This window comes from Nothoprocta perdicaria, unplaced genomic scaffold (genome assembly GCF_003342845.1).
Source record: "Nothoprocta perdicaria isolate Ctin4 unplaced genomic scaffold, notPer1 scaffold_207, whole genome shotgun sequence".
Taxonomy (NCBI): Eukaryota; Metazoa; Chordata; class Aves; order Tinamiformes; family Tinamidae; genus Nothoprocta; species Nothoprocta perdicaria.
The window spans coordinates 1,226,244-1,240,560 of NW_020455283.1; the positions used below are offsets into that span (position 1 = coordinate 1,226,244).

Genomic DNA, 14,317 nt, shown 5'->3' on the forward strand with positions numbered 1-14,317 from the left:
CTTAATCTGGTCAATTCTATAGTTATATTAGGATTGACTGGCAGAACTCCAGCAAAGTCAAATGCAAGTGATTGCATTGGTGATTCATCCCTGGTATGACTAACTCAAAAGACCTATTAAAGTTTAATATTATTAAAAAGAACAATATCTATTTTTTAAAATCCCACTAAAATTGGCACTTTTCGAGAAAAGGGAAGATAGTTACACTCTTTCAGTATTCAAAATTGACTTCTGCTATCTAAACAATCATGATCCTACGGATTTGTTCTACTGTGTCTCCCCTTTCTGACATTAACAAAAAAAAAAAAAAAAAAAAAAAGACCAAAAAAAGGCACATCTGACTGAAATCATTGGGAAGATTATTAGCTAGTGCTATACAGTTGAGATCTGAGCAACCTTAGCAAAGCAAGGGTTTATTCCCCAGCAATGTAACAGGAAAAAGCTCCACATGACAAGATGAACAAGACTGAGAAACTGAAAAATGTAACATGTTAAAAAAAAAAAGGGTGTCTAAAAACTCATTACTTCTCTTGAACTTCCGTACGGAAGTCTTCTTTAATCTGAAGAGATGAAGTGTTCAAGGAGGGGATTGTAGGCGATATTTACATGATATTTACGTGGGCGTCTTGGCTGGATGGCAGGGGAACAACCTGATGGGCCAGCGTGGAGGACGTGCTCTCCTGCCCATCAACATCTCCCAGATATTCCTCAAACCTGCCTTTATCACTGCAGCACAGCAAAGGCAGCTCCTACCAATAACTAAGGGAGGGTGAATTGCTGAAGATGCGTGTGCAACAATTATTTCTTTCATCATTCATTAATAAAGCATTTCCTCCATGCTAACTTTAGGCCAATCCCATAGTTGATGCAAACAACAATTTGAGAAACAAATTCCATTTTTATTTCAGAGCACAAGCACTCCAAAGGCCCCAAGCACTCCACGTGACCTGATGATAGATTCAGATAATTTTGGAGGACATTGCAGGTACCTTCCTGAGCATGTTGCATCCTATGAAAGGTAGCTGGAAGGTGGGCAGCTGTACATTTTTTTTATTATTAATTTTTCTCCTCAACACAAAACCACCTTTCAAGCAAAAAACATTTTCAATTTCTATATACCCATCCAGCAATCCAATTTTTCATGATACAAATTCTGTGGAATTAAAGAAGATAATACCAGTGTTGTTCTTTTCTCCAAGTGCTATTGGGCAAAATAAACTGTTGCCTCCTTTCGTGGAAGGTTGATCATAAACAGAAACTACATAAAAATACTATCAGAAACAAGAATATTAATGTAAAAAGTGTAATCATATTTTAAATTAAGAGAGAGGACCAAATGTAAATTGGATGTATACATCTCAGTTACTTGGAATTTCAAAGATATTTCAAGGCAAGACTGGAGTCAAGGTAGAAATGAAATTTTATATAAGCATACAGGCAGACAGAAGTTGAAAAAACAGTCTAGTATTAGGCTACTAAATAATTAAAACATACCTATTTGTTTTGCAGCTTGTAATATAGTTTTTAAATCACCATTAACAGTTTGGTGTTCTTTCTTATCCAAATTGTCATCAACAAACTTTATTATCTTTTTCCATGTAAGTTCAGATGTCAGCAACTGTTCTTGTAGTTTTGATCTTTTAGTCTGAAAATGGAAAATAATTTAATGCATTTTTATTTCAAAATATTGTGATTCCTTTAAAAATTGGATACAAAAATCCATACCTTTCCCACATTTCAATTCATTCAATTCAATTCATTCATTCAATTCCAATGTAGTAACAACTGCAAATCATTTCTCCATCACATCTTTTTGACCCTCTTATTTGAGGATGAGATGAGGGAAAACACACAAACTACTGTATTCTTCAAAAAGAGCATATTCCATAAAACAAATTTCTTGCAACCACAAGAAATGTTTACAACTTCTAGGATTCCAATGTAACTTGAAATTAGAGGTTCCCACAAGGCATATACTATTTTAATGCATTATTCTCATGAAAAGTGCACCTAAACTAATTACCATTAAATTTATTCTAAACCATCAGCCAGAAAAGCCCAAAGTCTCAATATCTGAAGGCAGAAAATTTGGCTCTCTGGCTCTGCATAAGCTCAAGGCTAAAAACACACAATCCAATCCCAACCTAAGTCACAGTTGCATGAAACAAAATATCAGTTCTCACCTAATACAGCCAAACTACCCTACCAAACTACCCTATCTACATAGCACACTCTGAAAGTAAGGGCTCAAAACAAATCACATAGCTAAAGCAAATATAACTTTTTAGGGAGGAATCTAGGAAGGAACACACCAGAAACTATACTCACTCTGCCTTATCTTACCTGCATTACAAATTATGCATTACCTATATTACAAAATAGTGGCATAAATTAAGGAAACAAAAATTTTTTACCATATATTCTGACATTCAACAATATGCATTAAAAAGGAAAAGAAAAGAAAAAAATTATCTGTACCGTTAAGTCTCCCAGTTCTCCATTATAATCATCACGCTTAGTGACATTTGAGAATGACCGTAAAGCGCCTGTAAGACGAGGTAAGGCCATTTATTACTCATTCAGTGATCCATAGGATGAGAAATTAAATCCTACTTCAAGCACCTAAATGAGAACAAAAAGAAGAAAAACAGTCTTGTTGATTGCTGCAAATACAAATTCACATCAGAAAGGTGAAAGACGTTTTTGAGCAAACAGAACCGGGCTGCCACTTCAAATATACAACTTATGTGAAAAATATCAAATGTATAATAAAAATTCAATAGGATGCAAGTGAAGGGCACATATAGTGGGCATAAATAATCAATTGAGCTGGCTACTCTCTATGTTTTTCTTTTCTCTCTTCCCTATAGTAAAGTTATCATCAATGAGACACAGTGGCAATTACTCCCATAACATTACCAACACAAGAGTATTATAGTGATATCTACATAATTAAACTTTATCTCCAAACAGTAATAAGTGATTACAATCTATGTGAAAACTCCTTCTGAACCAGCACACAGTGGTAGTTCTTAGTTCATTAACTGCCTCCAGATCTGATAAAGAGATTTTCTTCTTGACAATTGCTTAATGTTTTTCAAGCAGCAAAAGAAGCGAAGAAAATTAAGATATTTAAAAAAGAAAAAAAGAAAAGAAAAAAAAAGAGCACAATATGTATATCACTGAGCTGTGATAAGAAAACAAAGCAGTAATACCAGAAGACTGGAAAAAGCATGCCTCGGGATGTTTTTATCTCATAACTGCAAACGCATACGTACATTTATACAGCACTGCACTCTCTCCAGGATTACAGCTTATTTATGGGCATTCTTATTTCCTGTGTGAAAGAGGCTCATATTTGCAGAGCATCACACATCTGGTCTCCATCTTATTGTACTTATTCTAAGCCATTTGCAGAAACTATGCTTAAAGTTGTTTAGTTTTGCAAAGTGCCCACAACTGAATTATTAAATGAACTACAATTCACAGCTACAATTCCTAGTGGCAACAGATACAGATGTAGATTATTTTCAAAACATTTAATAATATTAATAATATCATAAACGTAATGGTACTCATCCTTCTTAGGATGCTGGAAGACTGTCAGCTATTCTGAATTTAACAACTTAAATTCCACTTTCTTATTTGCATTCCCTCTTTAATTAGCCTTAATATTTTTCTGCATGTAATGACTTTCTTTTAATGTTAGTTATTAACTTTGCAATATAACTCAAGAAGAAATCCAGATGCAGCGTTCCAGTCACAAACAGAGAGATGTCACTGACTCAGCAACTGGTATTTTGAATAAAAGACATTAAAACAGAAGGAAAAATAAAACCAAAAATACTATAGGTTGCCTTCTCTCATATAAAGCTCATTGATGTGGATCACTGCCTTTACACTTGAACAGCTACTGACTAGTAGCTGGCTCTTTTCACAGCCACCATAAGGGTGAAAAAATCCCTTTTATGTGCTTTGATTTGACAAATTTGACAAACCTGATCTGAAACATCTGTACTACCAGGTGATCCCGCAAAGGTCTGCTTGTTTTGGGAACAAGTGCCAAAAAAGACAGAAGCAATTAAATCCTATTTAGCAGGACCTATATGCAGAGATGCAAGACGAACTTTTATCACCCTTCTCCTCATTCCCCCTCCAAAATAAAACCAAAACAAACAAAAAGACAATGCAAAAAGACAAAGTACAATAAAAGCACTAGTTTTTTTTTCTTCTTACTATCAAGTAAGGACAGTTAGGACACATTCTGTTAAAACACTTTAAGAAAAGGAAATGAAGTTTGGAGATTTTTAGCATTATCTTGTCTCTTTAAAACAATAAGAGAAAAGCAACTTTTCGAGCAACTTCTGTTTGTAAAGCAGGAGGTACAACATCCAGCCTTCTAAAGCTTTGTAAAGATGAGAGGCAGTATCTCTTAAAGGTTATTTTACTTCTTGTAGAAACATATGTTACTTTAACTTTGAAAATTTTATAACAGAGAGTAAAATATAAAAGCACATTCCACTTAACTAAAACAAAATTCAGATACAAAACCATTCAAATGTTACTGTTTGAAGATCAACTTAAAAGTAAGTGTGGAACATAATCTCCAAAGGTCTTTTTCATTATACTGAAAAGTATATAAAACTGTTGCCTATATTACAAAAGTAACTAACTACATCAGAGAAGTCTTCTGCTTTGCATCTCCAGCAACTACTTACGTCCTCTTCCTGCTTCTCTGCCTTTCCTGTTCTTTGCCATAAGCAAGGAACAGACCAGCCTCTTCCTTTCCTCCACTGAAATGTTTCAGAGAACATAGACAAATTTATTTCATCCCTACACACTCTTTGAAAGAATAATTACTTACAAACAATGGAATAGCGCAGCACTCCTGCAACAGAAAGTGCCTGCTTCTGCAGCCTCTGGTATTTGGTTTGCTCTGTCCTCTTTAAAAACTCACAGCAGTCACTCTGCTTAACCTACTTAAATTATTTTAAGCCACGTCATCAGGTTTTGCTTATTTTGGCTGCAATTATTTAAAATACAAAGATCTTTACTGTCTCTGTAAACTTCTTGTTTATAAAAATGAAAGAAGTTATTATTAAATACTAATCTCATCAAAGAACACAATAAAGAAAAAGAGGCATCAGACGTTGGCAATTAGTAGCAAGTTGCTATTGACTAAATAGTATTTGAATCAAATGACATTTTCACTTTTATTGTGAACAAAACGGAACCATTTAACGGAACCATATTAAAAGAAAACCAAAAAGACAAGTAAAATCCCAGCCACAAGGGAAGGATAAAAACAAACGTGCCAGGGCAATTATTATTTTTGAGGGGAGGAAGGGATTCATTTTAAAGGCATATTAAAAATTTAAAAATAAATCCTAACACGGTATTATCTCATTCAAACACAAGAACAGTATATAACATATGTCCACAGACAGAATGATTCATTTCTTTACATTATTAAGGAAAAACATCTTAAAGCATTAATTTTACTGGCCTGAACAAACTTTAGGATTACTACATTTAACCAGAGCAGCTACATCAACATAAAGATACCTTTCATATTTTAATTACAAATAAGTAACAGTACTTTAAATGAGCAATCACATTCTATTTCATGTGCTCTTTTCGCTACAACTTTTAAGAAATAAAGGCTGTATGAAAAAGCTATTTTAAAACAATGAAAACACTTGTATTAGAGTCACTTTAAATTCTTACCCAAGCAAGTTTCATGCAAACAGCACAAATACGGCAATAAGCTGACAGCTACAGATAATAATAAAGCCTGGGACAATAACCATAAGCAGCAAGGCAATACAAGACACTGCAATTATTTAACTTATTCTGACTTTCTCTTTTGGGTCTTCATAGGCAGCACCATACAACTTTAATATTAAAGGATGCAGTAACAATTGTGTACTTTCAGATATCTAATTTTCTGCCAAAGGCACAAACACTACACTGTATTTTTTATTTAATTTATCAAGGTTGACTGTTGCGGATCTCCCATGAAGGCCTGGTCAACCTCTGTAAGGGAGATATTAAGGTACACGCACTCAGGAAGAAACAGTGGCTACTTAATAAACAGCATTCATCCAAGGAAATACTAGGATTTAAATAAATGTTCCAGCACAAGGAAGAGGCAAGGTAATGTCTCTGTGTGTGGCCACCAAGTACGAGACCATTTCAGCATCTTACTTATATGAGTCTAAAACACAAACACACACACACAAAAAAAAAAAAAGGGAATTACAAGCCATACACTGAGAAGAGTGTTAACCTTCCTACATTCCCTGTCACAAAGTCTTAGCCACACAGGAGGCAGTAAACTGCCTGAAACTTCAGCTGCACGGGCATTTCCTGTGACTCCAGCCAATGCTATTTGGGATGCTGCCAAACCAACATCTTGGACCAATAATATGCTAATTTTAGATGTGCTTTGCGATCGTTATTGAGCATAGCTCTGGTTATTGAGCATAGCTCTGGTTTGTAAAAAAAAATACCACCACAAGACCATGCTAGAGTTCAAAACAGCAAGAATAAGTCTCCTTAAAATATTTTTACACAGAAAAGCATCCTAAGTTTGAATCTACAAGGATACAAGGAGCAAGCCTCCAAAACTAACAACTGGCCAGAGGGATGATACTGCCAGGTTCTTCATAACTCAGCCTCAGGAGATAAAAGAATTGCTCATAACAGTTGCTAAAGATTCACAGTAGATTTTTAATGGAATAAACAAACTTGAGGCAATAGCTGAGAGGCACAGCTAGCTACTACTTGTGAATGAAAATTTCTACTAATAATCAGCAAGCATAAATAAGATTACTGCAGCAGAAATGCAGCAACAAAAGCTTTTAGCCTTCTCTGGAGCCTTAATGGGAAGGCAAGAGCAGAGAGGATCTGTATTTCGCTACTGTGCACAGTTTGCTTTGAGTTTTAAGTCCTGAGCAGACCAAGTCAATCTTTTCAACATCCCATAAGCTGCGATACGAAGGCATCCTGCCCCATCAGAGCTTAATTGTATTTCACAGTCTATCAACTTACCAAAGTCCGCAAGAGGTCTGCAGGTGACCACAAGAGAAGAGCACCAAAATAAGCTTTCCTATCCCAGGGAGCACTTCTAAAGCACTCAGGGGAGTTGTTTCCTTGTTGGCAACACCTTCCCTTCTCCCACGAGTGCAGCTGCAGGTACGTACATTGGCTGCTTCTACAGATACATATGGACATTTTAAAATATCAAAAGATGCTCTTTCATAATCCTTCATTTCAAAACATTGATGAAATAGATGCACAGTGGCAAGATCAACTTAAAATATATACGGGGAGAGAAAGGGTGTGCCCTAAATGTCACAATATTTTCAGCTTCTCAAAATGAAAATATTTTAAAGCTCCTGCAAATATATAGGTAGCAGTATCATAAAATAAGCCTAAGTGTGACAAAACTATTCCAAATTGTCACATGTCTGTCCCAAGCCTGTTCTAGACAAATTCATTAACTGCCATGCCTGCAGGAGCACATTGCCAAGGCAGCACCCAAGGCAGGTACCAGAGGGGATTACTCTGCACCCTGCAAATCTCCCCATGCCACCCTGGGACTCACAGGCAACTCATGGGACAGCAACTGGCAAACACTGATACGACAGAACTGAATGAACTACAACTCTGCACAGGCAAGGCAAGAATACTTCATTTATATTACTTTTATTAACTTTTCTTTTTAATAATGTAATAAGAACACCATCAAGCCACTTTTGAATAAAAAATCCTTTTCTTTAACTGAAATACAAGTGCACATAACCAACCGCTGGGACATCCAAAGCACAGGAAACTAGTTAAATTAGCTGAATAATTAGTTTTAAAAAGACATGATGAATTACACTTGGCACATAAACTTGGTGTACAATTAAGGGCTTTTTCTTTTTGAGAGTTTATTATGTTTAGTGTACAGAATAAAACAAGGTCCTAAAGGAGTCTTTCAAGGCAAAGAAAAAAGAAAAAAAAAAGACAGACTATTACAAGGAAAGCAGTTCTCCCTTTTTCTCCTTTCAGCTGCTTCAGCAGTATAAAAAGAGCAGGCATATAAGACCACAAACAGGCAATTATTTAGCAGACACAAATTTAGTGATAACGTACAATTTGGAAGTATGAAATAGCTAACTGCGTATCTAATGACTACAATTAGGATATCAAAGTCATACTGTTCATGGTAGGTATATCTTCATAATTTAGTTAATTCTGTTATGGCATTATCCATGAAAGGAACCAATTCTAGATTTTTTTTTCTTTTAATTTCAAATTAAGCTTCATTAGGACCAGTCTAAGATAAGGGATAAATGTAAACTCAATTAAATAATAAACATTCAACGATTACAAAAACCATACCATATGGCGACAATTTCTGTTTATTATCAATGATTCTGATTGGAAACAGTGCTTAAGAAATAGAATACGCTGAATTTTCCTCCTCTGTAGCCCTCCCTCACTTCCATCTTCACACTCACAATCCTAAAATATTAACCCTATCAGCAAACCTTGGGATAATCTGAGTGTTTGACGATTTCAAAACAGGGGCTGAAGAATTTCTTTTTTTGCCACTCCTGTGGAAAAGGCATCGGTTTGTGCCTGTTCTCCCAAACTCAGCACTCACACTTGTCCTTCAGTCTTGGAAAGGTGTGGGGTAGGGAGGGCACCTGTTCCCTAAAACATAATCCTAAAAACAAATCATGCACATATTCCCTATATATGCCTGCCTGTATTTGTTTTCTTTAAAAAAAAAGAACATAAAAGGCTGGTTCTAGCCAGGTTTGAGGTCAAACTCCTAGGCAAATAGAAACAGAGTTGGAAAGAAAACAAAATATATAGAGATTATATATACATATATATTCATTCAGTTCCGCTACAGAAAAAAAAAAAAAAAAAAAGACAAATTTTCCTCTTAAAAGGCGTAGTACTTCTATCCTGAATCCCTCAAACACTTCCCAGTCTTGATATCAAGGAGCTTGCAGAGCAAAATGCCACCGTCTGGGTCCACGACCATAACAGTAATCCGAAGATTCAAATTTGCCATTTAATTTGAGCACCTCACATGTCCTGCTGTGTATTAAGGCATATTTATAACAGGAGACGTTACAATCCTCATGCTCACAAGCAGAGAAGTACCATACAAAGCCCAGACGCCACTTCCCTCCTGGCATTTAGCCCTCCACTAGACAACGATGCCAACCGCTTTCCTAAGGGACAACAAACAGGGCATCCTATGTGGGAGTCTTTGCCACATTTGACTTTCCGCTCGCTCGTGGGACTGCCACGGCCGCGCAGCTATCGCACTGCTGCACAACCTCCTGTCGTCGCAGTATCAGCAGCAGCCGCGGGAGCTGCAGCAGCTATCACACTAAAACACCTCTAGGCAACCACCCTGTTGCATATGTAAGATATCACAAGTGATTTTAATAAACTTCTCAAAGAGAAGCAGAGAGTCCTCTGTGCATGCTATCAGGTTCACTTCTATCAGTGGTGCAACTCCTATACCACTGAAAAATATATTCTTGAGATTCATTTTACATAAACCAAGTTAAATCATGGGAAAATTCCTTCCTGAAGTCATAATTAGGAAAGAGTTGTCTTGCTATTTGCATCACTGGAATCAGAACTAGACTCAGAAGATTTCATTATTTGGTTAAGCAACTCTTGTTTCTGGTGCTTTATTGTGCTGCTGTTTCACACACTGCTGAGTTCATGATCAAAAAAGATGTCTAAAAACTGCACTAGCTTATTAATAAAGTGATGAATGTCACTAGCTTCATCAGAATCTCATCACAAACTGCATCATTTCTTCACATGGTGCAAAACAAGATGTCTCACTGTCATCTCTCCTCTTTATAGAGCTTACATGCTGAACAGTAACTTCATATAGCACATCAGCTATTTGATGGTCAGCTTCCTAGCTGATTACTTAGTATTATAACAATTTAGAACTTTTTTTTTAAGGAAATACTAAATTCCTCTATTACTGTGATGCAGACAAACTAAAACCAAAACTAACAGCTGCTGCCCACTTTTTCTGGGCAGACTGCCTAAAAGAGCTGGCACATGGCAATGTACTTTAAGACAGACACCTGTATGATTTCGTACAGTGAAAAGACTTAGCCATCTTTGTAAAGAGTGAGTAAACATCAGAAATGCAAACTCGTATCATGAGAAAATGGATAGGTGGGCAAAAATTAATTTTCCTTAAATGGTGTTACCTATCCCTGGCTGATGTAGCGAGAAGGAAAACAGCCCAAGTACGTCTAGTGATCTGACGAAGCTAAAGCAGGAGCTTTTTCAATGAATTTTTGAAAGGGTTACGTTTCCAGAAATTCAGTCGTGCTGTTAGAATATAGGTAAAGCTTCAACAAGTGTGCTTTTAAAAGACTCCACTGCATGCTAAGGTGCAGAGCACGTATTAGTCGAGATGATTTTTCGCATCCTTAGAAACCTTTGAACACGTATTCATGAACATTTTATCTCCCAGGCACACAAACCCTGTCCAGATTTACAGAACCAACTTCGTAAGACAGACTCCTTCTAAACAAAAATGCCATACTAACAGATGACATTATCTACCCATTTTGCAGGTGTTCGTTCTTCAGAGGTGATTCACGCACAACTCTCTCCTCAAGGGGCCTGGCAGATGACCCTGCCCCATGAGGTGGCTCTGCCTCCCTAGTCTGACCAATGGAAATTCTAGTGAAGGCAGCAGTGCCCAAGGAGGACAAATTCTTCAATTTAACTTTTCAGGGTTGTATGAATTCCAAAATGTTGGAGGGGGTAGACAGTTTATAATCTCCATTGTATATTATCTGTTTCACAGTTAATACTCTGTCTCTATCCCATTCAGTCATTTTTGCTTCCTTATACAATTCTCTTTTCATGAATTTCAATGAATCTTCGCAATGAAAATTTCTTGAAAGAACTGGAAGAGATGACTTTCAGATATTCTCTGAATACTTCCCTAATCTCTCAAGGAGAAGCCAAATTTCTCTCCCCTGTAGCATCAGCTAAGAATAATGCCTTCATAGTTATTGAATAAATTAATCAGAATCTCATTTCCAAATACAGACTAAGTCACTGAATCCAGCAGTCTTTGAAGAATGGTGTGGTTTTAAGAAATATCTGAGCAAACCCAAAGGAACTAACTAATCTACTAACTAATCTATCTATTCTTACAACTTGCTGAAAATCTCTGATTTTCAGCTGGAAAACTGTGGCATTTACTACAGAGACTTCTTGACAAGCTCTTAGTCAGTGGCTCATCATTCCACGATTACCTGTTCTTACTTTATGACCAGCCTATGATGAGATGCAAGCTTGTAATATCACAGTCTAATTCTTTTTTAGGCCAGACTCAACATAACTTTTAGCTAGCCAAAACAGGCCTTTCTGAGTAAATACCATGGAATAAAATGCTCCTAAATTCAGCATACGATGAAAGAGAGGAGCTAGTTGCTTCTTCCCTGCCCCAAAATACTCGTTAGGTAAAACATTCTCTACTTCCTCATGCTCCTCTCTAGAGTGAAGTAATGCAAGATTTCAACAAACTGGAAAAAGCACATGAGTTTTTCTTTGCATCTCACCTACACACTAGCCATCAAACTCCAGTTCATGCTGAAAGGTACTGAATAAAACATAGAAAACACAAATTGCCCTTTCAGCAAGGACAAACTGGTAAATGTCCACACAGTCCCGCACAGCAGCTGCAGCCTAATTAAGTCTTTCTTGTTTTGCCTTTTACCTAATGGATTTTCAATAAATTATAGAGTGGTGTGCAACTTTGAAAAGAATATTCTAAAGCAAGTGACCAGAATACCCTCTAGGAACGCAGGGCATCAAAGTCTCTCACATCACAAATGAATTCAATAAATTCTTTGTACCCAGAAAACCAGAAAGTTCCATCTCCTCTTCCTTCTGTCGCATTTGTGTCCCTGTGCAATGGGTAAGCGTGTATTAGTAATGCTCTGTGCAAACAAAAGAGCAAATTCCTCAGAGAGACCTGAGCATAAAGAATGCTTGGACTGAACAACCCTACAGGGATTATGCTTGCAATAAACTCATGAAATTACTCATTTCTGTAGTGTGATGTTTAAAAAGCAAGAATGGGCAAAGAGGGAATGACTGAATACTGCCATATATCTTTAAGAATAAGATATATGGCAGTATTGAATGTTAGGTAAAAAAAAAACCCAAAATGTAGTGCTTTTCTTAAATCTGGGAATTTGTTGCCACAAAACATCCAAAAGGCTAAAAGTTCAAACTTGCTCAAAAAAGTATTAGATGAATTAACAGAGTTCACGTAGTTTGGCAGTTACTCGACATAGTAACCCAGAGGCAGTTCATCAGGTACTTAAATCGCTGAATGGTAAAATATAAAATAAAAGTGAAAACATCACTCTGGTTTCAGATTCTTTTCACATCTAAGCACCTGCTACTGGTCACTATAGGCCACAGAATTCAGCACTAGATGAACATTTTGTTTTAAAACAGAGTGATGGTACCTGACTACAATAGTCAGGTTTGTATTTAGCGTTTTTAATTTAAGAGCCTAATGTCTGTAAAGGTGTCTGTGGGTGTGACCCTTATTACCTTCTCTTCTCAGTTTAGACTTTATCTATTGCATTTGAAACAAAAGATTCAAAAAAACAAGATTATTTCACAGAATCACAGAAAACTGAGTTTTCAGGAGCTCTCCGAAAACCACTTGGCCCGACATTCCTGCTCAAGTAGTATCACCTGGAGCAGCTTGGCCAGGCCCATGGCCAGGTTTTAAATATCTCCAATGATGGGAGTCCACAGCTTCTCTGCAACCCAAGCACTGTTCAGCCATCCCCATAAAGAAAAAAGTGTTTTAGGTTATGGAAGTGAGAGACACATTGATAGCCTTCAAAACCGCACATAGCAGCTGCAGAAAGAAGAAGAAAATAAAAAGACAAGAAGACAGGAAATAGGGAGCTGAAAAAGAGTAACGTTCTCCTTTTAAGAACAGAAAAGGATAAAAGCATCACTCCAGGTTTAGCTTCAAAGAAAGCTCCAAAAACATAACATTAGCAGATGAAATTATTGCTTTGTATTACCTTTCTGATTTGGTGGACATATATGTGTCCAATTTCTTCCAGAATCCTCGCTAGCTTTTAGAAAAAAACTAACCAGGTCTCATATTTACACAGCTTTGCAGGACCCATAAAGGCCCTATCATAAAGTGGCTGAAGGCCTAGGCCACCATTGTTTGAAGAACTAAAGAGGATTTCTTCATTGCTCCCGTATAAACAAGAATAGATTATCATTAAATATTTATAAAAAGAATCCCAGGAAGATGCAAATTTTACCTCTGACATGGTCAGAAGCAACAGACACCACAGTTGTTTTATTACTGTATCAACTGAAAAGCAGTGTATGCTTACTTGGACCCAGCATCTTGGTGCTATATATAATTAACACAGGTTTTGGATCAAATCAGCTTGCACTTGACTTTCTTTAACATAAATATGTTTATTGTACCTGCAATCTAACACACAGAGACATGACAGCTGTCACATCTCTGCTTGTTCTATCAATTTTTCTACTGCAGTATGAACTGAAATCAAATCTACACCCAGGATGGCAATTAAGCTTGCCTATAAAAACAAACTCTAAAAATATGGGCAATGAAAGAGTAAAACGATGCAGAATGCATACAGTAAGCATCTTCAGTTATAAGAAGTGAAGATCCCAGTTTCACTCCACTATCACTATTCTGCAATCCTTCAAAAAACGTGAAGACAAAAAAAGAGTCAATACAAATTTTGGATATAATGGCACAGAACCTAAATTCAGAACTCATAAAAACTTTTAAATAGATTTAAAAAAAAAAAAAAAAAAACTTCAGTGTGAAACACTTTCCTGGACCATCTGGAAAGGAAACCACATCACACTTGGGCTTGTTAGGAATTTGAAGAGCAAACCTGACACTTGACCATCACTACGCAGAATGCACCAAATTGCACCTGAAAGGGGAACACGCTGCACTCAACTGCACGTGGGTTTAAGTTTATTAAGTACTGAAAGCACCAGACCCGGGCAGCGCCGGTGCCATTTCCCACCCGACAAGCGCGCCTGCCACCACCACCGCCTCCAACAAACACCCCGGCCCAGCGGACAGGGAAGGGGGCACTCGTTACCCGCTATGAGGAGCGGCTCGGCGCCCGCCGGGCCGGGCACGCGCCGCCAAGCGAGGCCTCCGCAGCAGCCCCGCGAGACGCAGGCGCCCGCTGCTCCCGGCCGCCCCGCAACGGCC

At 37.2% G+C, this 14,317-nt stretch overlaps 1 protein-coding gene across 2 annotated transcripts in view; it reads right to left on the reverse strand.

The window, feature by feature from the left end:
- ASCC3 (activating signal cointegrator 1 complex subunit 3) overlaps positions 1-14,221 on the reverse strand; it is a 241,478-nt gene extending 227,257 nt beyond the window's left edge. Inside the window, exons 1-3 of one of the 2 annotated variants that reach the window (XM_026038316.1) lie at positions 14,202-14,221; positions 2,479-2,622; positions 1,495-1,645 (exon numbers count right to left, since the gene is read on the reverse strand). In XM_026038316.1, coding sequence (XP_025894101.1) covers positions 1,495-1,645; positions 2,479-2,568 — 241 coding nt within the window. In that variant the 5' untranslated portion in view covers positions 2,569-2,622; positions 14,202-14,221. Of the gene's footprint in view, positions 1-1,494; positions 1,646-2,478; positions 2,623-14,201 lie in introns of those variants that run through there. The other variant, XM_026038315.1, reaches the window with a different exon arrangement.
- Between the last annotated feature and the right edge of the window lie 96 nt (positions 14,222-14,317).